This window comes from Neomonachus schauinslandi, chromosome 2 (genome assembly GCF_002201575.2).
Source record: "Neomonachus schauinslandi chromosome 2, ASM220157v2, whole genome shotgun sequence".
NCBI lineage: Eukaryota > Metazoa > Chordata > Mammalia > Carnivora > Phocidae > Neomonachus > Neomonachus schauinslandi.
Window position 1 is genome coordinate 35,014,166 of NC_058404.1, and position 27,700 is coordinate 35,041,865.

The window sequence follows — 27,700 nt, forward strand, 5'->3', positions numbered from 1 at the left end:
GCCCGCACGGCCAGCGCTTCGGCTCCCTGCCCGCAGGAAAGAGCCACATCTCGCGCGATTCCTTCCACCTCTCGCGACACTTCCTGCCAGTGTCCTGCGGCCCTCCTTGCCCCACCCATCGCTTCCACGCCGCGGTCCTCGCCACCTCACCTTTGCTGTCGGTAGCCCGAGCCGCTGCTCGCCCGCTGGGAGCGCAGTGGAGCCCAGTGTTGGGCACGAGTCCGGCGGGGCCGCAGGCTCCGCCCTGCTGCGCCCCGCCCCGCCTGCGCTCGGGGGAAAGGCCGCCCCGGGGACATGTCGTGCCCCCCTCAGCGAGGGCAGGAGTGTGTGAAAGGCAGCGGGGCTGTCAGGTGAGCCCGTGGTGGCGTGTTGGGGTGGGCGGCTGGGCGGAGGGAGGCCCCACTGGGCTGCGGGTTGGAGGCACTGCGGGATGGGGATGCCGGGAGCGGAGGAGGACGCGATGCCTGAGGCAGAGAAGGGAGGTGGTGGGAGAACCACCCCGGTGGGGTGGGGGTGACCTCGGTCCGGGTGAAGCGTCCAGGCTTCCCTTTGTACGGACTGCGTTCTAAGGCACCGGGAAATTATCTTGTTCCATCGGTGGCTCCGCTCCTCTCTGCAGGGCTGGAAGCGGGAGGAGGCAAGTCCCCGAGCTCTGAAGTCCCAGATCTGGGCGGCAGGAGGCCCAGGGTCGTGGGGGAGAGGGACGCGCCAAGGTGGCGGAGGTAAATTGGTGCTAGGAAAAAGGATAAAGTGGCCGAAAGCCGGGCGAGCGTTCGCTCAGAGGAGGCCAGGTGTTTGCCATCCGGCTGCGCTCGGTGCTGAGATACCAACAATGCTCACTCCCCTCGGGTTGAGTACACATCGGTGTGTGCAGTGTTCCTTGCCAAGTGGTCGGAGTGTTGGAGGGGTAGGACCATATAGGTCAGAGTCGTCTTTGAGAGAAGGAGGCTTTTGAGGTCACTTGTTACTTTTCTCCTGAGACTTGGACGGTGTGAGTGGGTGCGCGAGTGCGCACAGTGGCTCAAACTAGGGTTCGTGTTTTCAGAATTCGTGCCCTAGTCGCTAATTAAGTACACTTCAAGGATCAATAAAAGGGGACAGGTTCTTCGGACGCCTGGGTAGCTCAGGTCATGATCCCAGGGTCCTGGGATAGAGCCCCGCATCGGGCTCCCTGCTCCGCGGGAAGCCTGCTTCTCCCTCTCCCACTCCCCCTGCTTGTGTTCCCTCTCTCGCTGTGTCTCTCTCTGTCAAATAAATAAAACCTTAAAAAAAAAAAAGGTGACAGGTTCTTAAGTGAATAATTTTACTTTCAATATTTTAAGATTCCAGTGATCACGTAAGTGTGTAATGATAGGGGCCTGGAGCCTAAAATCTAGGTGTTAAGACCGTTGGAGTAAATTTTGTGCCTTTAGCAATAGACTTAGATGGGAATTGGGGTAGGATGTTTTGTTGCAATCAAGTTTTTAACCATATGTTTTTTCTCATTCTAGGTTTGTCTTTTTTTAAAGTTATTTTAAGTTTATTATTTTTAAAATTGTATTTATTTGAGAGAGAGAGAGAGTGAGCGAGAGCAGGAGCAGGGGGAGGAGCAGAGGGAGAGGGAGAAGCAGACTCCCCGCTGAGCAGGGAGCCCGATGCCATGCGGGGCTCATTCAACCCTGAGATCATGACCTGAGCCAAAGGCAGATGCTTAACTGACAGAGCCACCCAGGCGCCCCTCTGGTTTGTCTATATGAAAGCCATGCAGTTTTCTGAGAGAATTGGGAAATTGGGAAATCAGTGTAAAGTGGTTGGTCTGACTATAAGGAGCATTTTGTTTAAATCTCCCCCTCAAATCCAGCTGTTAATTTATGTTATTTCTTGAGATTTTTTTTCCCAGAAATGACACCTTAAAGTGACCAGTTGTGTATGTGTGTGTGTGTGTGTGAGGGAGAGAGAGAAATTTCACTGTTAATAGAAGAAAAATGATTTTTCCTGATAGTTTTCTTATATCTTGTCTTTTAGAGAGCAAAATGTCATCAGCAGAATCACACCAGGAACAATTGTCCCAGTCAGATCCATCCCCGTCACCAAACTCATGTAGTTCCTTTGAGCTACTAGACATGGATGCTGGCAGTTTGTATGAGCCAGTTTCTCCTTATTGGTTTTATTGTAAAATAATAGATTCTAAGGAGACATGGATTCCTTTCAACTCTGAGGATTCACAGCAGCTGGAAGAGGCATATGGTTCTGGTAGGATGAAAATGATGACTTTTAATAGATTAAGACTATTTCTCTCAGTCTAATATAATAGTTCTTATATTGAGTGCTATTAAAAATATTAGATTTTTTTCTAGTTTTCTCTGTAGCATATTTTGCAGTTCTCTCTTCTATAGCATTTTTATATAGAAATAGAAGTTTTGCACTACTAACCAGTCAATTTGTAATATTTAAGAATTTGGTCTGTATTTGAAAACAGTACTTATTGTAATTTCTGCGTAGTTATCTAATATTTCTTTTTTTTTTAAAGATTGTATTTATTTGAGTGAGAGAGAATGAGAGAGAGAGAGAGCACATGAGAGGGTGAGAGGGGGGAGGGTCAAAGGGAGAAGCAGACTCCCTGATAAGCAGGGAGCCTGATGCGGGACTTGATCCCGGGACTCCAGGATCATGACCTGAGCTGAAGGCAATTTCTTAACCAACTGAGCCACCCAGGCGCCCTCTAATAATATTTCTTATGTTCCAGCATATGTTTCAGTTTTTGTTTATGAAGAATGGGGGCATGTCACATTGCAAAAGAATGAATTCTTTAACTTGTCACTTGTTTTTTCTTCTTTTATGAAACAAGAATGACACTGGTAACTGTTTTATCATCATGATGGTCATGGTTGTTAATTTACTTTTTGGCTCCTCAAGCAAAAAATTCAGAAAACCCTTATATACTTTTGTTTCTTTAATGGGACACGACTGTCTCTCAGAAAAAGAACAAAACAGTGTTGGGGTATTATCTTTTTCATGTATCATTAAAACCAAGAATGGTTTTGATGGCTTGGGAAGTAGTGAAAAAATGCAATTCCGTTTTGCTTAATGTTTAGCCAAGTAGAAAATGTTCATTCTTATGCTCATAACATTATTTAGAGTATAGCTCAGAATTGTATTTTGGGAGATTTATTTTTATATATGTACTTCTTTCCCCCTTTCCAATCCTTGATAGGAAAAGATTGTAATGGGAGAGTTGTCCCCACTGATGGGGGCAGATATGATGTGCATTTGGGGGAGAGAATGCGGTATGCTGTATACTGGGATGAACTAGCATCGGAAGTGAGACGATGTACCTGGTTTTACAAGGGAGACAAAGATAATAAGTATGTTCCCTACTCAGAGAGCTTCAGCCAAGTATTAGAGGTATTTCTTTGACTCCTTTTCACTTATTTTCATTTTTTTCTTCTCTTATTTAATAATCTTTTTTTGTGACTTATTTTTGTGAAATTTCTAGAAAGAGTTTGGTTCTGTCTGGATCACATGTATATCATTTCTTTTGCAAGTTAGTTTCAAGATAAAGTAGTTTTATTTTCAGATTTTAAATTACTATGTAAACTGTTATGCCTTTAAGTTAAAATTTTTTCCCTAATGGTGATCATTGTTAATAATATTTAAATTATGACCACAGGATTGGTCTTTTCAGCCTTTTATTTTTCTGGCTCTGGAAACAGTCTGAAATTTGGTTTCTTTAAATTGGAGTAGACATTAGTACTATTGGAAGAAGTATATCAAAATGTGAACAGTGATTTTACCTAGTCTAGATGATAAAAGTAGGCGTGAACTTTTTGTTGTTCTATACTGTTACCTGTTGTAATTTTAAAAGCATTTTCAAATATTTGATAAATCGGAGTCGGATATTCTTATGTTATTGTTTATCTAGCAGTATTCTTGTAAAAAAAAGTTCAGTTTTAATAGAAAAGCTATTAGAGAAATCTAATGAAATGTGTTTACTCTTAAGGAAACGTACATGCTTGCTGTAACTCTGGATGAGTGGAAAAAGAAACTGGAGTCTCCCAACAGAGAAATTATTATATTACACAATCCAAAGGTAAAGCAAATTAAGCCTTTCTTTCATGTGGGATTAAAGGTTAATTGCATTCCTAAGGAGAACTTAATTGGTTTCTTTTTCACAGGGATTCTATTTAGGATACCCTTTGGAAATTTTTACATTGCATTCACAATTATGAAACTTGTAGCCACTGCCACTATTTTTTTACCTCCTTCACCTTATACAAGAGAATTTTCTTAGAGAAAATTACGCCACTGTAGATTAAGAATATCGCTGACATATTATGGGGGCATATTTTACCTGTGTAGGGTATTATTGAAAGATCTGTTAGCCTAATTTTTTTTTTTTTTGGCTTTATTGAGGTATAACTGACAAAGTCGTAAAGTATTTAACATGTACAACATTGGCCTACTGTATTTTCAGGGGGTTCTCATTTCAAGCCATCAGAGTTGCATATCAAAACTCCACTTGAGATCTGACTATGTATTCTGTTTTGAAAGACATGTTGTCCCTCAGCGTGTATAAATAGAGATTTCTATAATGTAGAATATATTTATTGCTCTGATCTTTTCTATTTAAGCTTATGGTGCATTACCAGCCAGTTGCAGGGTCTGATGAATGGGGTTCAACACCCACTGAACAGGGTCGACCAAGAACAGTGAAGAGAGGGGTTGAGAACATCTCTGTTGACATTCATTGTGGTAAGGTTGTTTATTTTTTCTTCTGATATACTTATTTATGACTTAAATTATGACCCTTTTTCTATGGTTTTGGATTACCTCAAGGCTTAAAAATGATTTAGTCATATGGGCTTTTTATGAGTTAAGATTAGCATCATTTCATCTACTAAGAATCTTTTTTTTTATTGATTGATTGATTGATTTTAGAGAGAGAGAGCACACAAGCGGGAGGGACAGAGGGAGAGGAAGAGAAGTCTCAAGCAGACTCTGCGCTGAGTGCGGAGCTGGAGGTGGGACTCCATCTCATGACCCTGACATCACAACCTGAGCCGAAACTTAGTCGATTGCACCATCCAGGTGCCCCACTAAGAATCTTAATAGATATAAAAATCTGTTTTAGGGCGCCTGGGTGGCTCTGTCGTTAAGCGTCTGCCTTCGGCTCAGGTCATGATCCCAGGGTCCTGGGATCGAGTCCCACATTGGGCTCCCTGCTCTGCGGGAGGCCTGCTTCTCCCTCTCCCGCTCCCCCTGCTTGTGTTCCCTCTCTAACTATCTCTCTCTCTGTCAAATAAATAAATAAAATCTTTAAAAAAAAAAAAGAAAAAAATCTGTTTTAAAGTTGCTAAGTATATATATTGTGGAATAGGTAAAATTTGGCAGTACTAATCAAGAAGTCACTTGGTACAAATGAACTGATGTAGTTCTAATTTTAAGAAGTGTGATTCCACCTGTTTGATTAAAAATTAATTTCTGGTAACTCCTGTTCTTGAAGATTGTGAACTAAGAAAAGCTTCTTCAGTAGAACTTTGATGGTTATCCATTGCTATCTAGCTAGGGCCATTTATGGTTGGTTTTGTAATATGTTTAACTGGATTATAAAATTCCTTTTATCTCTGAGAGGAGATGGCTTGTCTTAGACTTACTACACTTGTAAGTCTTAGACTTACTATAATTTAAAAAGATGAGTTTGGGGACACCTGGCTGGCTCAGTCAGAGGAGTATATGACTCTTGATCTCAGGGTTGTAAGTTCGAGCCCAATGTTGGGTGTAGAGATTACTTAAATAAAAACTTAAAAAAAATAAAAACTAAAAAGATGAGTTTAAAAATTTAGGGTTTATATACACACCATACATTATTAGTATAATTGATAAAAATGGAATATTAGGTAGAAGTATCCTACCAATGTTATGTTGCCTGAATTTGATAACTGTGGTTATTTAAGAAAATATTCTTAGGAAATACATATTAAAGTATTTAAAGGGTTAAGTATTTAAAGAGGTATGATGTGTGCAGTCTGATAATATATGCAACCTGCTTCCAAATGGTTCAGAAAAATAAATATGTATAAACACATACACATAGAGAATAATAAAGCAAATGTAAGATTAAAGTTTTGAATCTATAAAAAGTATATAAGAGTGTCTATACTATTCTTTCATGTTTTCTGTAAGGTTGCAGTTATTTCAAAATAAAAAGTTTAAAGCCTGAAAAAATTTTTTACAGATTTATGTCAAGATAAATTAGAAACACAGTAAAATCACTGTATTTTTACTAAGTAAAATAAAGGACTGTTTTGTGTCCTTTAAATGATCTGCTTGGGGGCACTTGGGTGGCTCAGTCGTTAAGCATCTGCCTTCGGCTCAGGTCATGATCCCAGGGTCCTGGGAATCGAGCCCCACATCGGGCTCCCTGCTCCGCGGGAAGCCTGCTTCTCCCTCTCCCACTCCCCCTGCTTGTGTTCCCACTCTCACTGTCTCTCTCTCTGTCAAATAAATAAATAAAATCTTTAAAATAAATAAATAAATAAATGATTTGCTTGGGGAGCCTGAATGGCTCAGTTGGTTAAGGGACCGACTTTTTTTTTTTTTTTTAAAGGTTTTATTTATTTATTTGACAGAGAGAGGGAACACAAGCAGGGAGAGTGGGAAAGGGAGAAGCAGGCTTCCCACCAAGCAGGGGGCTTGATGCGGGGCTCGATCCCAGGACCCTGGGATCATGACCCGAGCTGAAGGCAGACGTTTAACGACTTGAGCCACCCAGGTGCCCAAGGGACCGACTCTTGATTTTGGCTCAGGTCATGATCTCTGGGTTGTGGGATTGAGCCTCTGCTGAGTGTAGAGTCTGCTTGTCCCTCTCCCTCTGCCCCTCTCCCCACTTCTCAAATAAATAAATAAATAAATTCTTAAAGAAAATGATCTTCTATTTTAATTTACCCATCTTTATAGCCTATTCTTTGTGAATATTTGACTATAAACAGAATATAAGACTAGTTATATGAAATAATTTTTCTTTTTAATTTCATTTACAGGAGAACCTTTACAAATAGATCACTTGGTTTTTGTAGTCCATGGGATTGGACCAGCTTGTGATCTCCGCTTTCGAAGCATTGTACAGTGTGGTAGGTTTGCAAAGCATGTAAGATTAAATCATTTAAGGGGAATATTAGTGCTCCTGTAAGCTGTTGTTTTTAGTCTTTTGTCTTATCTGCATAATAAGATTTGGAGAGATAAAGACAGGTGGCCAAGGTAGTAAAGCTTCTTAACTTAGACCTAAAGTACTAGTAAATTCCTTAGGCTAATAGTTTATACTCTTAACTAATAATTCTTGAATGAACAAGCCCTTAATCCTTATAAAATTGTTTTATGAATGTGATGGTCCTCTTTCTAACCATTCCAAATTTAAAGGGAACCAAAAAGATATTATCATTTATTTTTTTAAAGATTTTATTTATTTATTTGACAGAGACACAGCGAGAGAGGGAACACAAGCAGGGGGAGTGGGAGAGGGAGATGCAGGCTTCCCGCGGAGCAGGGAGCCCGATGTGGGGCTCGATTCCCAGGACCCTGGGATCATGACCTGAGCCGAAGGCAGACGCTTAACGACTGAGCCACCCAGGTGCCCCAATGATATAGTTTAAATGAATAACAGAACCAACAATCATTTTTGTAATTCATTAGTGTGGTAAAGCTCTTGATATTCTACTTAGAATATTTAGGTCATTAGTATAACTTGATTTTGAAAGGTAGTGTGCTCTAAAACTTAATTGTACATATTCAGAGTATGTACCGACTTGGGAATCTTCTCCTACTGGGTAATGCTTCTAAGCGTAAACCTTCTGGAAGGTTAAGAGACTGATGCAGTATGAATTTCAAATAGCAGTTGTTTTTTTTTTTAATCTAAAATATTGGTTACTGGTTGTTTGTAAGAACCAGAAAGTTAGGAATCTAACTGTAAGGCCAATTGACACAGTCCTGTGATTTTTTCCTTTTTTAAAAAATTGAAATCGTTCCCATGACACAGAAGTTTTGAAGTTAGCTTTTCTTTAGATAAAATGTTTTTTATAGTAAAGTTCTGTGGTAAAGGAACAGCTTTTGTGCACTAATAATATTTCCTGAACACTACTTTGCTATTTTTGACTCAAGTAAATATGTGTTCTAAGCAAATGGAGAGAGTATAATTACATGATCTATTGCATCCTTATTCTGTGAATTCATTGCTTCCCTGGTGATGCATAAGTTAATTTCTTTTCCAGTTAACGATTTTCGCAGTGTTTCCTTGAACCTGCTACAGACACATTTTAAGAAAGCCCAAGAAAATCAGCAGATTGGGAGGGTAGAATTTCTTCCAGTCAACTGGCATAGTCCTTTGCATTCTACTGGTGTGGATGTGTGAGTAATACCTTATGTCTTTGAGTTGTTAACTAAGATTGTAATGCGTTTTCTGATCATTGATATAGTTGGGATGTTTGTGCTATAGCTGATTATATAGAAATTTGTTCAGTGAGAAGTTTTTTATACTTCTGTGTCTTTCTTAGAGATACATTATTAAATGCTGACCAATCCCTTGGTTTAACTAGCCTGATTAGGAGTAAAGAACTGTGTGTATCTTCTAGTATGTTTTATTAGCTCATTAGTATCTACTATTACAGCTATATTATTTCTTTAGCATTAAAACCAAACATTGCTTTCTTCCTATAGCGTATAAGCATTTCGATCTTTAGATGTCAAAGCCAGCCTACCTCAAGATGTACAAAGTATTTTGTTCCTTTTGTGATCATGTTTAGATAATATTTGTCCATGTTGGGGAAAAAAAAGGAAATCCCCAAACATTAAATTATTAGCATTTATAACTTGAGGTATAATTCGTATAACTTTTAAGTGATGGCTTTCTTAAGTCACAAACCCAGTTTTGTTTGTAGGTTTTATGGTAATGTCAGAGAAGGTTGCCTTATGTTAAGGGTATTTTGGAGAGCTATAGGCTCTCCAGAAAGAAGTGTGTTCCTAATATAGTTCCAGGGTAGAATGGCAAATGCTTTTCTGGAAGATAAAGGAAATAGTAGTATTTCCATGTTGGTCTTGAAAATGACTTTTCTGATTCTCTGTCTCTCAGTTCTTAATACTGTATGATTTGAGCATATTCCATGTGCCAAATGTTGTATTGTGTTGCTAGTTATGGAGTTCACATTCTTCATGTTTGAGCTAATGCTAAGAGGTTCCTAAGGGCAGATTGCCCTCTCAACTACAGAAGCTCTTGAATCTTTGAGGACTCTTTCTGGTATTTTGAGAAAGCTTTAACTGGAAGTTGATTTGGATAATGTCAGCATGGTTTTCCTTTTTGAGATATGAGTTCTGTTTGCCTTTGGCATCTGGCAGTCTCACTTTCTTTTAGCTTTCAGAAATTCTGCATTGAGAAAGGGAGCTGATCCATTTATCAGCTGACTTGTGATCAAAAAACCTTAATGCTGAGAATTCTAGAAAAATCATCTTGTATTTTCTGTCTTTAAAAATCCTTTATTATATAGGGCACCTGGGTGGCTCAGTTGGTTAAGTGACTGCCTTCGGCTCAGGTCATGATCCCAGGGTCCTGGGATCGAGCCCCGCATCGGGCTCCCTGCTCGGCCAGAAGCCTGCTTCTCCCTCTCCCACTCCCCCTGCTTGTGTTCCCTCTCATGCTGTCTCTCTCTCTCTCGTCAATTAAATAAATAAATAAAATCTTTAAAAAAAAAATCCTTTATTATAGAGAATTTTGTAAAAAAAAAAAATAGCTTATATAAGGAATCTTCATGTACAGATTATGATTACCCAGGGCTGTTTAAACAAGCCTCAACACATGGCCAGTTCTGCTCTATCCATTATTTTTCAACCTCTGTCTACTGCCCATCCTGCCACCATATTATTTTTGAACCAGATCTTAAGATACTATATCATTTCATCTATAAATGTTTGTTTGTATATCGGAAAGAACTTTTTAAAATATATTAACCATAACACCATTATCACATCTAAAAAAATTCTTTTTTTTTTTTTTAAAGATTATTTATTTGAGAGCTTGCACGAGCAGGGGGAGGGACAGAAGGAGAGGGGACAAGCAGACTGCCTGCTGAGCACCGAGGCACCCCTAAAGAAATTCTTAATATCAGCAAATATACAGTGTTCAAATTTCCAATTGTCTAGTAAATGTTGTAGTTTATATATATATACACACACACACGTATATACACACACACACACACATTTTATTTATTTATTTAGGTTAAAGATTTTATTTATTTATTTGACAGAGAGAGAGAGATTGAGCACAAGCAGGGGGAGAAGGAGGTAGAGGAAGAAGGAGACTCCGCACTGAGCAGGGAGCCCAACACAGGGCTCGATCCCAGGACCCTGGGATCATGACCTAGCTTAAGGCAGACGCTTAACTGACTGAGCCATCCAGGAGCCCCTTGTTGATATGTCTGTTAAGTCTCTCTTAATCTCTTGATTACCTTTCCATCTCTTATTTCCTTGCAATTTATGTATTGAAGAAACTGGTGTTTGTCTTGTAGAGATTCTCACTGACGTGCTGATCACATCGTTTTGACGTAATTAAACATGTCTGAGTCCTTTGTACTTCTTATTATAGATACTTGTCTCTTGTATCTTTAAATATCAAAGTCTAAGCTTGAAGACTAAGCTGGGTAATAACTTAGAGGAAGTTATGGAATGTATTAGGTTTTCTGCTTAAAATACCTTTTTTTTTGTTTGTTTGTCAGAGATCTGCAGCGAATAACTCTGCCCAGCATTAACCGCCTAAGGCACTTTACCAATGACACAATTCTGGATGTCTTCTTCTACAATAGCCCCACCTACTGTCAGACTATAGTGGACACAGTTGCTTCTGAAATGAACCGAATATATACACTTTTTCTTCAGAGGAACCCTGATTTCAAAGGGGGTGTATCCATTGCCGGTCATAGTTTAGGTAACAAATTAATTCCGTGTGACCAGAGAGCACTATCACATATTAAGGACACCTGTTTTTGAAGTACTATGTCTTTTATCCATATCAGATTTAGAGGTCTAGAACTGGTCTGTGATGAAGAATTTGGAAGGGGTTGGAAGGGCGGTGGTGGATTGGAAAGAAAGACTTCCTGCTTCATAGATTTTGCTACATGGGTATTTGGCTTAATACTTTTTGTATAAAAGCTATGTAGTGCCAATACTTAGAAATTGTCCTTTCTTCTATTTTAGGTTCGCTAATATTGTTTGATATACTAACAAATCAGAAAGAATCTTTGGGGGATATGGACAGTGAAAAGGTAATTTAGATATACAGATATACTTCTCTTGTACTATTTCTTGGGACAGATTTTTAGATTTTAGACTTATTTTTTTTGTGAGTTCTTCCTGGACAGGGGCTTTATTTTAGATTGTTTTATGTCTTAAACACTCTTTCCATAATAAGAACTCAATAAATGTTTTGTTAATGAAGATGAAGAAACACTTTGATAATCATTTATTTAAAAACATTGTTTCATCTAAAGTTGCAACACTTAGAGATTAACTACTTAATTTAAATTTTGTACAAATTACAGTTTATTTAAAGCTAAGTATATCTTTATATAGAACTCTTATATAGTACATTATTTTTATTGCTAGTAGTACTAATACAGGACAATCTAAATGAATTTAGAGAATATGAGCTTTACAACTTAATTTTTAGGATGCACCAAATATTGTCATGGATGAAGGGGACACACTGACACTAGAGGAAGGTTTGAAGAAACTTCAACTCTCTGAATTCTTTAATATCTTTGAGAAGGAGAAAGTAGATAAGGAAGCTCTGGTAAAAATAATCTTTTAAAACTTTATGCTATACTATTTTTAGTATTTTTATGCTTATCTTCATCTTACAGCTGATTAAGAGCCTGCCCTTTAGAAGCACTTTTGTCATAAAAACTCTGTTATCAGTAGTAATGTCCTTTAGCATTATCTATGTGTTTTTATCTTACAAAGTGATCTTTGCTTTGTGGGAGAGCAGAGTTCAGAGAAACCATATTGACAAACATATAGTGATAGAGCAAAGACTAAAAAACAACATAGCTCAGAAAAGAGAGTAAGAATAAATGGACCACTAATTATTCCGGCTTATTTTCTGTTATACTTCAGGAGCTCTGCTGTTGATATTTGCTTACTTATTTGTTTTTGGTTTTTCCGCCACCTTTTTTGTGCTTTTTTTTCAGGCTTGCAATACATTCATTCATTTAATAGGTATTTAGTGAATGCTTTATATGATCAGGCATATTCTACCAAGTACTAGAATGAGAGTGGTCAGTAAGACATGTAAACCATAAACATGTTATATAAACATAAACATCATTATGTTTATGGCTTAGTGGGGAAGACACATATTAATAATCAAATATAATTCATTACAGTTGTGGTAAGTTCTAAGTTGGAAAAGTACACAATAGTATTAAGAACGTATAGTAAGACTAATGTAGTCTGGGAGGGTGAAGGAAGCCTTAACCTAATCAGGTGAGTGGCACTTAAGCTGAGATCTTGATTGTTAGTTTGTTTCATGCTCAGTGTTTGCTGTATGTTCTTACTGCTTATGTCCATGAGTAGGGATATAATCTTTCTCAGGAATGTGGCATCTAAGTCAGCATGGAAATCAAGGAATGTTTTTGTGTCATGCAGGTAGATACCCACTTCTGTAGGGTATATATTATATATATATATATATATATATATAAAATACAATGTCATCTGTATTACTGTAGCATTGATACTATAGTATTGGTACTTTTTATTCTTCTTTAGGCTTTTATGAATAAAGTACTCTTCTCAAAATTATTAATGATGTTGTACCACTAGGGAGCCCTATTAATGTAAAGCAAAGAACAATAGTACTTAGGTCTTATTCCTCTCAGAGAACAGGACACTTAATTCATTTTATTTTGCCTAGAAATAAGGATATTTGATTTTCTGTGCCTAGGCTTTATGTACTGACAGAGATCTTCAGGAAATGGGAATTCCCTTAGGACCAAGAAAGAAGATATTAAACTACTTTAGGACCAGAAAAAATTCAACGGTATGTGCTTAATATGGCTTGTAGGATTAAATGGTTTTTGACATCCTTGTATCCTTGTGCTTTGTGAGGTGTTTAGGCAGCTAAGCAATTTTGTTAACTGATCTTTGGCTCTCCTTTTAGAAATTAAACACATTTTCTTTCTTTTTCCTTTTTTTTTTTTTTTAAGATTTTATTTATTTATTTGACAGAGAGCAAGCGAGAGCAGGAGCACAAGCAGGGGGAGGGGGAGAGGGAGAAGCAGGCTTCCCGTGGAGCAGGGAGCCTGATGAGGGGCTCGATCCCAGGACCCTGGGATCATGACCTGAGCCAAAGGCAGATGCTTAACGACTGGGCCACCCAGGCGCCCCAAACACATTTTCTTAATTGATATCCTTAAAAAATGTTATTAGCTTCAGAAGTCTTGTCTCCCCTGGAGTCTTTCCACCATTCCATTTTTTTCCCTTTTTTTTTGAGGGGGGGTTTCATAACCGCTTTATTGAAATATAATTCATATCACATACCATAAAATTCACCCTTTTAAAGTATACAATTCAGTCGTTTTTAGTGTATTCACAGAGTTGTGTCACGATTACCACTATCTAATTTGAGAACATTTACATCATCCTAAAAAGAAACCCCGTACCCATTAGCAGTCACTCCCCATTCCTCCCTCCTGTGAACCACTGGTCTGTTTTCTGTCGTTACGGATTTTGTTGTTCTGGACATTTCCTCTAAATGGAATTATACAGTATGTGGCTTTTTGTGACTGGCTTCTTTTACTTTAGAATAATGAACTTGAGGTTTATCCATGTTGTAATAGTACTTTTACGTTCAGTTTTTTCGGCCACTAAATTCCTTTCCATATCTTAGTAGTTATTTTTCAATTTTGTAGCAGATTGTTTAGTTCTTATTTAAGGTCCAGTTCTTGGCCTAGTATCTGTATCATTTTCTATACCCACAGAGACATTCTACTCCTTAAAAGGGCATTGTGCTTCATTGAACCCCTTAGCAGCCCTCGGCATTCCTCTTCATCATGCTCTGCTGTTGTTTTTCTCATAATGGTCGCCTAAAGTTTCAACTGCCACCCAGATAGCTCTGTACAGCTTTCATTGATTTAGAGAATGTAGGGATGTCAGTTCATCACTTAAGACAACTTTTGTTTTCATCAGCTTTATCTTGTTTTCTGAGACTCTTCCTAGAATTATTCAAAACTTTCCTAAGTATTCTTTCAAATCAGTGAAAAACTGTATAATTCTTTGGATATTTTTACAACATAACAGCTCCACAGAATTATTTTATTCTTTAGGGTATTAATAGACCAACCCTGCAGCCAGCTTCAGGGGTGACTATATCTGACATCCCCAAAGAATCAGGCTTCTGCAGTAAAACCGACGCCACTGGAAATGGTGACTATCTGGATGTTGGTATTGGGCAGGTAACAATACTAATTAATTCTCTTGAGTCATTTTATTGCCTGCCATTGGTATGGTAGGAACAGATGTCACTTTTGTTACCAGTGAGAGGTACTTTTATATCCTCTTTCCAGGTGTCTGTAAAATACCCCCGGCTCATCTACAAACCAGAAATATTCTTTGCCTTTGGATCTCCCATTGGAATGTTCCTTACTGTCCGAGGACTAAAAAGAATCGATCCCAACTATAAATTTCCAACATGCAAAGGTTTCTTCAATATCTATCACCCTGTAAGCATTGGGCAGCTCTTGTGTTTTTACCTGAATATTAGAGCTTATTGATGAAGAGCATATAATTTTCTATTGTGTTGATTTGCTTTTTTCTATACTATTTTGTGGTAATGAGACACTTTTTAGTAGTGTGAATCTGAAAGTGATGGAGCAAAACAACTGTTTGTTTTTTTATGAGCTTATTTTGCCTGATACACAGTTTTAAGACTGTCTTTCTTCAGCAGAGGTATCTGTAGCTATTATTTTTCCCGTGTAGTTTGATCCTGTGGCCTATAGGATTGAACCGATGGTGGTCCCAGGAGTGGAATTTGAGCCAATGCTGATCCCACATCATAAAGGCAGGAAGCGAATGCACTTAGGTAAATCTGAATACAGAACTTGTAATTCTATACTGTCTGGTCATTGCAAACTGACTGGACCTCATTCACTTTGTTTAACTGTGTTGGACCCTAAACTCTTTGTAAACCATGTAATGTTCTTTATTCAAATATGTTTCAGAATTGAGAGAGGGCTTGACCAGGATGAGTATGGACCTTAAGAACAACTTGCTAGGTTCACTTCGGATGGCCTGGAAGTCTTTCACCAGAGCTCCATACCCTGCCTTACAGGCTTCAGAAACTACAGAAGAAACTGAAGCAGAATCTGAATCAAGTTCAGAGAAGCTGAGTGGTCAGTGATACTGTATACTTTGATATCCTACATTAGGTCAGATAAGAGTAACTCCATGGTGTACATTTCTTATTCATGGTATAGGACCAATACAATGAGCCCTAATGGGCCTTCAGCTCTGCTAGTCTTTTCTATTATCTAATAGTCACAAATTATGGAAAAACATTATTTGTGAGGAAAAATGTCAAGAGAAGCTGAATACCTGATAAAGAGGCTTTAAAAGATAACCCTCACTTGGGAACTCTTGGGGTTGTGTTAGGAGCCTCTATGAAGCACCTTGCTTTACTAGGGCAATGTCTGTGTGTTCATTGGTCTGTTTTATTTGCCTGGCTGGGCACTAGCTAGTATATGCTCCTCTTAATTTCACAATTAATGTTGCATTCTTTTTGCTTTAATTTTCAACTGCCTAACGATTTCTGTCCCTCCTTATATTTAGTTTATAAACCAGAGGCAAATGAATTGGCTATCAGAGGTAGAGGAAAGAAAAAATGGGATTGAACAAAATCAGTGTGACTTGAGGAGAAGCTTTAAGGGGCTTGAGAGGAAGAAGGTACAGAAAGCTTTCTGAGCAGAGAGTACCTCATCCTACTGTAAACTTGGTTAGTCTGAGGGGAAGTAAGGACAATCTTGGAGGGCTGGAAGCTTTTAGATTGTTGTTATGGTTCTTCTATGTCCAGATGTTAACACAGAAGAGACCCCTGTGGCAGTTAAAGAAGAAGTCCCACCCATCAATGTGGGAATGCTGAATGGAGGCCAGCGCATTGACTATGTGCTACAAGAGAAGCCCATTGAAAGTTTTAACGAATATTTATTTGCTTTACAAAGCCATCTATGCTACTGGTAAGTGATGTTTGTTTTTGTTTCTTGGTGGGGTTTTTTTTTTTTTTTTGGTCTGATTGTTGCACAGCTATTTGATAGATGTAGAAAAGGGAGGATAGGCTAGTGTACATTTGGGATTAGAGTGATTTCTCATTTAGACAGTTAAAAAATAACAAAATTATGTCATTTAAAGAAATCTGGTTTAAACACATTGTTGTTTTACTTTGCAGTTGGGTAGAGCATGGGCTAATGATGCCAGCAACCATGAGTTCAGCTAGCTTAGTTTTATTTTATTTTATTTTTTAAGATTTATTCATTTGAGAGAGAGAGAGAGAGAGAGCGCACAAGCAGGGAGAGAGGGAGAGGGAGAAGCAGACTCCCCGCTGAGACCCCCCCCCCGACTTATGGCTCGATCCCAGGACTCTGAGATCATGACCTGAGCTGAAGGCAGACGCTGAACCATCTGAGCCACCCAGGCGCCCCTGGCTAGCTTAGTTTTAAAAGTGGTGTCCTTTGGTCATTGGCGGGGGACAGGATGGGTACATATTAATGTTACTGTTGCTGAAAGTATTTTAAACTCATCTGAAAGTATTGACAGTAGCTAGATCAGAATTTATTATTTTCATTTTGTTTTAATGTTTACATTTTTAATGTTTAAATGTTTTTTCCAGATTTATTGAGATATAATTGACACATTGTATAAGATGTTCAACAAGATTTGATACATGTATATATTATGAAATGATTAACACCTCCATGACCTCACATAATTACCTTGTGTGTGTGTGTGTGTGTTTGATGAGAACATTTAAGAATTACTCTCTTAGCAACTTCCAAGTATATGATACAGTATTATTAACTATAGTACCATGTTGTACATTAGATCCCCACAACTTATTCAACAGAATTAATCATTATTAAATATAATTATCTGATGGATTGTAGAATGGATTAATAATGCTTATTGAAATTCATACATTATAACAGAAAAGAACTTAATCACCAAAGAAATTTAAGCTAAAGGAAAATATAGCTAGGAAAATAAGATGGGTAGGGGATAAGGATTCAAAAATGCATGCTTTTAGGTCTTTTTTTTTTTTAAGATTTTATTTATTTATTTGTTAGAGAGCACACGCAGGGGGAACAGCAGGCAGAGGGAGAAGCAGACTCCTCGCTGAGCAAGGAGCCCAATGCGGGAATCATTCCCAGGATCCTGGGATCATGACCTGAGCCGAAGACAGACACTTAACCGAGTGAGCCACCCAGGCACCCCTTAAATTATGATTCTTTATTTTTTTTAGTTTTTATGATATTTTGTTTTTTTAAAGATTTTTTTATTTATTCATTTGAGAGAGAGAGCAGGAGAGCACGAGCAGGGGGGAGGGGTGGAGAGAGAGAGGGAGAAGCAGACTCCCTGCTAAGCAGGGAGCCCTACACAGGGCTGGATCCCAGGACAATCCCAGGATTGGGGCTCAATCCCAGAACCCTGGGATCATGACCTGAGCTGAAGGCAGACGCTTAACCGACTGAACCATCCAGGTGCCCCATTTTTTAAAAGTTTTTATTTAAATTCCAGGTAACATACAGTGTAATATTAGTTTCAGATGTACAATATAGTGATTTAGCACTTCCACACACCTGGTGCTCATCACAAGTACACTCCTTAATCCCCATCACCTATTTAACTCTTCCCCTCATCTACCACCCCTCTGGTAACCATCAGTTTGTTCTCAAGAGTCTGTTTCTTGGTTTGCCTCTCTTTTTTTTTCTTTGCTCGTTTGTTTTATTTCTTAAATTCCACATATGAGTGAAATCATACAGTATGTGTCTTTGTCTGACTTACTTCACTTGGCATAATAATACTCTCTAGCTCCATCCATGTCATTGCAAATGGCAAGACTTCATTCTTTTTTATGGCTGAGTAGTATTATATTATGTATGTATACCACCTCTTCTCTATCCATTCATTTATTGATGGACACTTGGGCTGTTTCCATAATTTGTCTATTGTTGATAATGCTGCTATAAACATTGGGGTCCAGGGGTCCAGGGTGGCGCGGTCAGTTGAGCGCCCAGTTCTTGGTTTTGGTTCCAGTTGTGATCTCGGGGTGGTGGGATTGAGCCCCACGTTGGGTTCTGTGCACAGTGCAGAGTCTTCTTGAGACTCTCCCTCCCTCTCCCCCTCCTCCCGCTACTTCCTCGCTCTCTCAAATAAATCTTAAAAAAAAATCAGGGTACATGTATCCCTTTGAATTAATGGTTTTTTTTTTTTTTTTTTAGAGAACGTGCATGGGGGTGAGGAGAATGGTGAGGGGGAGGTGCAGAAGAGAAGCAGAGGGAGAGAATCTTAAGCAGGCTCCACGCCTAGCTTGGGCCGGCACAGGGCTCGATCTCACAACTATGAGATCATGACCTGAGCAGAAACCAGGAGTCAGGTGCTTAACTAAGCCACCCAGGTGCCCCTGAATTAGTGTTTTTGTATTCTTTGGGTAAATAATTAGTAGTGCAATTGCTAGATCGTAGGGTAGTTTTTTTTTTTTTTTTTAGTGATTATACTGATTTTATTACTTTTACTAAGCCATTTTCTTTTCTTCACACTCAGTGCAAAGAAATAAAACAATATAAAGAAAAATACGTCCTCATTCACAATAAAAAGGGTCTGCTTCATTCTGCAGGACTGGGCGTTTTATATAATAGGGAGCACTTAATGGCTCAAGTGGATCAAAGTACCATTTTGATTCTGTCCCACTGAATAGAATCTCATGCATATTTGGTGACTGGACTAACTTCATGGGAGCTGTGATGTATTGAACCATTTCTGTGGTATCCCCAGATCTCACTAAATAAGAAAAGACTCCACATAAGAAAAAATAACAATCTGTCCATAACTTATATCTATAGACTCTTTGGTATAAAGTGGGAAAAGAGGCCCTTTCTGGAGTAGGTGGATACAAGTATTTTTGTGGTCTCAAGATTGCTGGATTGATATTGTTTCACTGTAATGAAAATAAGGTGTACATCAACACCACTGCCAGATTAAGGAACTTCCACAACTTGTCTCAGTTCTTCAAATAACGGAGCGAGTTCCTTTTCTAGTCTGACAGTGAGTCCTGTACCGGCATTACTGCTGGCTATGAAACTCACCACCAGAGGTAAATGATTGGATTGAATGACGTGGTAGGTATTATAGTAACAGATGATACTCTTATTTTTTGAAAGTCCAAGTTTGCTCCACTGGTTTGTTGCAAAGGCAAAAGTAGATAAGAAACCAAGTCGGAAAGCATGCTCTGGAGCACTGTCATTGCCGCTTTAATAACAGGTGTTCTGTGTGACCCAACAATAGCATGGAGCCCTTCAACACTGGGCAATTTTTTTTTCATTGTGGTTTTTATTTTCTTTTTATTAACATATAACACACTATTTGTTTCAGAGGTACAGGTCTGTGGACAGTGGGTAATTTTTTATACAGGAATTGCTTTAGGTCATCTGCCATGATGAACATGATGAACCCCTTCATCCCGCAGCATCAGTCTCCATTCCTGGCTTTTTGGGCTGCTGTGTTCTCTTAGTCCTAAACTCAGGGACAGCTTCAAAGATGGTCTTCATCTTAGGGTAGTTCTAGTTTTAACTTTTTGAGGAATTCCATACTGTTTTCCAGAGTGGCTGCACCAGTTTGCATACCTACCAACAGTCCAGGAGGGTTCCCCTTTCTCCACATCCTTGTGAAAAAGGCATTCTTTAGGGGCACCTGGGTGGCTCAGTTGATTAAGTGCCTGCCTTTGGCTCAGGTTATGATCCCAGGGTCCTGGGATCAAGTGCTGCATCTGGCTCCCCGCTTAGCGAGGAGTCTGCTTTCCCTCCGCCTGCCGCTCCCCCTGCTTGTGCTCTGTCGCTCTCTCTCTAACAAATAAAATCTTAAAAACACTAGAAGGCATTCTTTAGAGATTTCTGAGTGTGCAGTACATTCATATGGTTCACCATGCAAAGAAAGACAAATAATGAAAGCCTCTCTTCCATTTTGTTCCCTGCTAACTACCTTCTCCATATGCAAGTAACATGCATTTCTTGAAATTTTTTCTAGAGGTCTATTTTATGCATACATAACACAGGTGTGAGTGTGTGAATATATTATTTCTCTCTTTTAACAAGTATAGATAGTATCATATTATAGGCATTGTTCTGTAACTTGCTTTTTCTACTAGCAAGTCTTGGAGTTTTTTGCTTGTTGTATATAAAGAGTTCATTCTTTTATAGCTTTAGTATTCTGTATCAATGTACCATAATTTCTTTAACTAGTCCTGTACTAATGGGTTACTTTAGATTTCTGTCCTCTTGCTCTTTATACACCTTGTTCATATTTTACCTATTCATGAGTGTATCTGTAAATACTCAGAATTGGAATTGCTGGCATAAAGAATACATGGATTTGTAATATTTGATAATTATTGCCAAATAGAAGTTGTACCTTTTTGTACTCCCACCAGGAATGTATGGGAGTGTCTTGTTTCCCCACAGCTTTTCCAGCATAGTTTTTAAAAATTCTTTTTAATTTATTTTTTTATTTTTAAAATTTTTATTTTTTAAAATTCAAGTTTAATTAACATACAGTGTCATATTAGTTTCAGGTGTTCCATATAATGATTTTCCACGTTCCATATATTTTTGTGGAAATATTTTTTTTCATTTTTAGATTACTTTTTTTATTAACATATAATGTATTATTTGTTTCAGGGGTACAGGTCTGTGATTCATCAGTCCCACACAATACACAGCGCTTACCACAACTGATACACCTCCCCAGCGTCCATCACCCAGCCACCCCATCCCTCCCACCCCTGTCCACTCCAGCAACCCTCAGTTTGTTTCCTGAGATTAAGAGTCTCTTGTGGTTTGTCTCCCTCTCTGGTTTCATCTTGTTTCATTTTTTCCTCTCTTCCCCTATGATCCTCTGACTTGTTTCTTAAATTCCTCGTATCAGTGAGATCATATGACAATTGTCTTTCTTATTTTGCTTAGCATAACACCCTCTAGTTCCATCCACGTTGTTGTAAATGGCAAGATTTCATTTTTTTGATGGCTGCATAATACTGCATTGTGTATATATATATATACATACATATATATATATATATATACACATCACATTTTTTTTATCCATTTATCTGTCGATGGACATCTGGGCTTTTTCCATAGTTTGGCTATTGTGGACATTGCTGCTATAAACATTGGGGTGCTGCACGTACCCCTTCGGATCATTACATTTCTATCTTTTTTTTTTAAAAGACTTTATTAATTTATTTGACAGAGAGAGAGCACAAGTAGGCAGAGGGAGATGGAGAAGCAGGTTCCGAGCCGAGCAGGAAGCTGGACACGGGGCTCGATCCCAGGACCCCAGGATCATGATCCGAGCCTAAGGCAGCCGCTTAACCAACTGAGCCACCCAGGCACCCCACTACATTTGTATCTTTAGGGTAAATACCCAGTAGTGTAATTGCTGGGTCATAGGGTAGCTCTATTTTCAACTTTTTGATGAACCTCCATACTATTTTCCAGAATGGCTGCACCAGCTTGCATTCCCACCAACAGTGTAGGAGGATTCCCCTTTCTCTGCATCCTCGCCAACATCTGTCGTTTCCTGACTTGTTAATTTTAGGCATTATGACTGGTGTGAGGTCATATCTCATTGTGGTTTTGATTTGAATTTCCCTGATGGCTAGTGATGTTGAGCACTTTTTCATGTGTCTGTTGGTCATTTGGATGTCTTCTTTGCAGAAATGTCTGTTCGTGTCTTCTGCCCATTTCTTGATTGGATTATTTGTTCCTTGGGTGTTGAGTTTGATGAAATCTTTTTTTTAAATTTTTTTATTATTTATTATTATTTTTTTTTGAAGATTTATTTATTTGACAGAGAGAGAGACAGCTAGAGAGGGAACACAAGCAGGGGGAGCGGGAGAGGGAGAAGCAGGCTCCTGGCTGAGCAGGGAGCCCAGTGCGGGGCTTGATCCCAGGACCCTGGGATCATGACCTGAGCTGAAGGCAAGCGCTTAACAACTGAGCCACCCAGGCGCCCCCCCCCCCTTTTTTTCTTAAAGAGTGATGTATTTGAGAAAGAGAGCAGAGGAGAGGCAGACGGAGAGGAAGAGAATCTCAAGCAGACCCGCTGACCCTGACAGGGGCTCGGTCTCATGACCCTGAGATCACGACCTGAGCCAAAACCAAGAGTAAGACGCTTAGCCGACTGAGCCACCTGGGCACCCCCCCCTTTTTTAAGATTTTATTCATTCATTCATTTATTTATTTAGAGTGTGTGCAAGCCGGGGGGAGGGGTGGAGGAGCAGAGGGAGAGGACAGAGAGAATCTCAAGCAGACTCTGCTGAGCACAGAGCCCAATGCAGGGCTTGATCTCATGACCCTGAGATCATGACCTGAGCCAAAACCAAGAGTGGGACACTTAACCGACTGAGCCACCCAGGCGCCCCGCCATCTATACACCTTCTTTGGTGAACTGTCTGTTCAAATCTTTTGCCTTTTAAAAAATAATAGATTATCTTATTAAATAGTTGCCAGAATTCTTTCTATATTATAGTTACAAGTCCTTTTCAGATACATGTTTTTTCCTCAAAATATGGTTTTTCGTTTTTCCAGCAGAATGTTTTGAAGAGCAAAAGTTTTTGACTTTGATGTAGTCCAATTTATTGACATTTGTGCCTTTTTAACATATTTAAGATATCTTTGCCAAGCCCAAAGCCATTAAAATATTACCTGTATTCTAGAAATTATATCATTTTAGCTTTTATATTTAGGTCTGTGATCCATTTTCGTTAATTTTTTAATATGGTGTGAGGTAAGGATTGAAGTTCATTGGTTTGCATGTGGCTATCTAGTTGTTGTAGCAACATTTGTTGAAAAGTTTATTCAGATGGAGAAATCATTGAATTGTCTTAGGTCTATTTTGTTCCATTGGTCGATTTCTCTTTATGCCAGTAAAACAGTCTTGATTACTGTAGCTTCAGAATAAGTCTTGAAATCAGGTATTGTGAGTCATCCAACTTTATTCTTCTTTAAAATTATTTTAGCTATTGTTGGTTCTTTGCATTTCCACGTTTTAGATTGAGCTTGTTAATGTCAACCGAAAAGCTTTCTGAGATTTTGATTGTGATCGCAAATATTTTATCTACAGATCAATTTGGGGAGAATTGACATCTGAATAATAGAGTCTTCTGAGCCACAAACACAGTATCTCTAAGTGTATTTTGGTCTTTAATTTCCCTCAGCAATGTTTTGTAGTTTTCAGTGTATGTATTTTGCATGCTGTAGTGTTTTGTTTTTTTTTTTAATTTTGCTTATTTATTCATGAGAGATCACATGAACACGTGAGCAGGGGGAAGGAGAAGAGGGAGAGGGAGAAGCAGGCAACCTGCCAAGCAGGGAGCCCAATGTGGGGCTCGATCCCAGGACCCTGGATCATGACCTGAGCCGAAAGCAGACGCCCAGCTGACTGAGCCACCCAGGTGCCCCACGCTATAGTTTTTAAATTACATTCCTCGTATGCTCCTTTTTCTCTTCAGATCAATCTTTTGCCTTTTATTTAAAAAAAAAAAAATTGCATTCCTCCAGTTATGAGTAAGATTGAGCATCTTGACATATATTTAAGGACCATTTTTATTTCCTTTTCTGGGAGTTATTTATATTCTTTATTCTCTTTTATATTGAAATGTTTTTTGTTGTTGTTGATTGTCTGTGATGAGTTGCAAATGCCTTTTCCCCAGTTTGTCTTTGACATTGCAAACATTGGTTTTTGCTAAGTAGAAAAGATTGATTCATATTTGTTGATTTTTCCTTTTTGGTTTCTAGAATATGTGTCATACTTACATCTTCCTTATCCTCCGAAGAATTCCTTACCACAGTTTATTCTGATATTTTATGGTTTCATTTTTACATGTGAATGTTTGATTCACTTTGGATTTATTCTAGTAACAGGTATAGATTGGTTCAGGTCATTTTCCATATGGCTATCCATTTGTCACAACACCGTTTGTTCTCTGTATATGAGTCTGGTTTGAGAGTCTCACTTTATTAAATTCCTATATAGATTTAGGACTATTTCTGAACTTCCTCTCTTTTTCTGTTGATCTGTTTATTTACGCACCAGGATCACACCATTTTAACATCTGGTTTAGCTAATGCCCCTTCACTGGCATAGGAGGAATTTCTTAACCTTAAGTCTGTATGGGGTTTTTAGGGGATAGAAAAAGCATATGAATCCAATGAAATTTTATTTATAATATTTATATATATATTTAAATTACGTTCCTCGTGTGCTAAAGTATTAAAAATATATTTTATTATAATATATATATAAAATCTTTTCTGGAGAGAAATCCATTGGTTTCATTAGATTCTCAAGTAGATACATGATTCAAAAAATGTTAAACCATGGATTTAGAGAAATGTTCGAGCTATATGTCCTTAAGGCAGTCCTTCATGATGTTGTTTTTTTTATAATCAAATTTCTTTATGAACTGGATGTAAGTAATTGCTTGGGCACACACAGAATAATATCTGGAAGATGCATGAGAAGTTGATAACATTGATTGTCAGAAGATGGGAACTGGTGGTTAAGAAACAGAGGTGGAAGGGAAACTTCATTATTACACTCTTTCATACCTTGAATTTTGAACCATATGATTGTATTATCTTTTTAAAAAGATGAATAACATTTAAAAAATTAAGGTGACCAACTGGATGGCTCTTCCATATTGTTCCAAGAATGAGCTCTGTGGAAAGGGAACAGTTCTTGGTTGGTCATTTCCTACTAGTTTTTTTGTATTACCAGACATAATGTTAGACTTTTTTTTTTTAATTGTAGTTGACATACAATGTTATATTAGTTTCAGGTGAATCACTGCATAGTGAATTGACAGTTCTTTACATTACTCAGTGCTCACCATGATAAGTGTAGTCACTATACATTATTACAATATTACTGACTGTATTCCCTGTGCTGTACTTTTCATCTCCGTGACTTATTTATTTTATAACTGGAAGTTCGTACCTCTTAATCCCCCTCACTTATTTCACCCATCCCCCCACCCCTCTCCCTTCTGGCAACCACGTTTGTTCTCTTTATATACGGGTCTGGTTTTTGTTCATTTGTTTTGTTTTTTAGATTCCACATATAAGTGAAATCATATGGTGTTTGTCTCTTACTTCACTTAGCATCCTCTAGGTCCATCCATATTGTGGCAAATGGCAAGATTTCATTATTCTTTATGGCTTATAGTCCATTGTAAAATGAACTTTTGCAAAAATGAACTTAAAGGTGGTTGTGTAGATTACATGAGATAGTATATATAAAACCTCTAGTATAAAAGTTAGTTTCTTCTTTTTACAACCTAAGTTTTCCTCTTTACAGGGAGTCTGAAGATACAGTATTGCTGGTCCTCAAAGAAATCTACCAAACCCAGGGCATCTTCCTTGATCAGCCTTTACAGTAAAAATGAATCATGTGTGGCTGCTTAATGTAAGTTTTTAAATGTCACATATGCAGCATATTTCCTACATATTAACATGTTATGAGGAACAGTGTAGCCTTGAGCTCTTTATAAATGTACTTTTCTGTTGCCTGTCACCAAGATCTAGGTTATTATTTTTAGAGGGACTCTGGTTAAAATTGCTGAAGGAAAAGTGCAATAGCCCATTTAGAGAAAGTTCGTGTGTGTGTGTTTTTGCAAGTGACTTGGTCCAGTAGCACCTGTCATTTTTTAGGATCTGAACTCAGAATCTAACTAGTTCTGATCATCTAAGAGTTACCATTGGCACCAGTAACGATCTTAATGACGAACAGCCCATCCTGAGATTTAAGTTCCTCTGCCTTTTATTTTTTAATTTTTTTTATTTTGAAGATTTTATTTCTTTATTGGAGAGATACAGAGAGAGAGCTAGCGAGCACAAGTCGGGGAGAAGGAGAAGCAGACTCCCCACAGAGCAGGGAGCCCGATGTGGGGCTCGATCCCAGGACCCTGGGATCATGACCGGAGCCGAAGGCAGACGCTTAATGGCTGAGCCACCCAGGCACCCCTCCTCCACCTTTTAGATGTGTAACTAGAAAGTTCTTGCATTAGACTCCGGCATTCTGGCTGGTTGCCTTCCAGTTGTGACTGCATCGTGACCTCTGTTCCACTCTTCCCTAGACGGACACTGAAGGATCCTCCCCCAGAAAATGCACCTGCTTGTTGCTGCCGTTTCCCTCTCCTCAGCTGCATCATTTCCTGCATGTTGCCTGCCACTTACTTACCACCGGGGTCTTTGGAAGATAATCTTATCTCGGAAGTGAGTGAAAAAACAAAGGGAAGACCCTATTACTTTTTACCACTGGCTTTATAGAAGCACTCGCCACTCTTCATAGTGGGGGTTGTTTGCATCTTTAATTCCGGATGATAAGTGCCATCCTTTATTGCTTATTACTTGAGATAGTATAAAGTCTGTTTTGAGTTTATTTTGGCTTGGTAGAAATTTTTCTAGGAAATTATTGCTTTAGAAAATGTTCTAGTTTGGAGCAGGCTCCGGAGATTCAGAAGGCATTTTGGGGTACACTCATCTCTCATTGGTGTTCTCTGTATTTGAAGGCTAAGTGGGTGTGAAAAAGATTGTTGGGCACCTTCCTTTGAGCCAGCTTTTCTTTCCTACAAGTCCTATGTGAGGGACTGAAATGTAGCTTACAGAGAGTATTGTTTACTCTCTACAGCTGACAGTTGATGGCAAGGAATCACTGATGCTATTCATTGTTTTCCGAGCTGTTCGAGCTGCTTTCAGAGTTTACAGTGGATAGTTTAGTTTACATTAGGTGCATCTTTATAAAGCAAAGATATTATATATCCTAGACCTGTCCTTTCGTATCATGCTCAAATGGGGAGACTCTCAATGAAATCCGACTTAGTTGATAGTAGCTTCTGTTCTTGAGGGCAAAGTTATAAAGGCTGGCAAACCTGAAATCACACAACCTTGACCGGCTGCTTTGGTTATGAATAAAATCTTTCAGTAGTACATTTAAAGTGAAATAGAATTTGTGTGAGTCAACCACCATATCCACTTGGGTGAAGGCAGTATTGTGTGTCCTCTTTGAAAACATTTTGTAAACACCATTGCCTGCTTAGGTACCCATAATCCAGAAAGCTTATTTAACAGCCCCATGGCACAGGCCGTGTTGGCTGGGCAGGTGGCTTTGGCTGGGGGACAGGCTTCCTATTCTGAAAGAAAAACCTATGCCTGTAGGAGCGGAGGAACAGCCAGTGCGGAGTCCACATCAGAACATGCAAAGTGAGGTGTACCTTGAAGACGGGTGCATACAGATTGATTTTTTCCAGGGCATCTGCTCACCACTGCGCTGTATTTTCTTTCTCATTGGTCAGAGTTTGTCACTCACTTTGCAGTTCTCTTTGTGATAGTCCTTTACCCTCCACTCCGACTCC

General features: G+C 38.7%; 1 protein-coding gene and 1 pseudogene across 2 annotated transcripts; one reads left to right on the forward strand and one right to left on the reverse strand.

The window, feature by feature from the left end:
• Positions 1–335: 335 nt before the first annotated feature.
• On the forward strand, positions 336–25,927 carry DDHD2 (DDHD domain containing 2). 2 transcript variants are annotated; one of them, XM_044912061.1, is made up of 17 exons: positions 336–350; positions 2,005–2,232; positions 3,194–3,384; positions 3,980–4,069; positions 4,611–4,731; positions 7,020–7,109; positions 8,244–8,379; positions 10,740–10,948; positions 11,218–11,285; positions 11,690–11,812; positions 12,965–13,060; positions 14,346–14,474; positions 14,586–14,741; positions 14,998–15,100; positions 15,240–15,410; positions 16,088–16,250; positions 25,645–25,927. In XM_044912061.1, the coding sequence occupies exons 2-17, from the start codon at positions 2,013–2,015 to the stop codon at positions 25,724–25,726; spliced, it is 2,148 nt and encodes a 715-aa protein (XP_044767996.1). In that variant the 5' UTR covers positions 336–350; positions 2,005–2,012; the 3' UTR covers positions 25,727–25,927. The 2 variants fall into 2 exon arrangements, with proteins under 2 accessions (XP_044767996.1, XP_021537195.1); XM_021681520.2 differs by lacking the exons at positions 336–350; positions 8,244–8,379; positions 11,218–11,285; ... (6 more) ...; positions 16,088–16,250; positions 25,645–25,927 and having other exon boundaries at positions 2,013–2,232; positions 10,740–10,763.
• LOC110573125 lies at positions 19,266–19,722 on the reverse strand (annotated as a pseudogene).
• Positions 25,928–27,700: the final 1,773 nt, after the last annotated feature.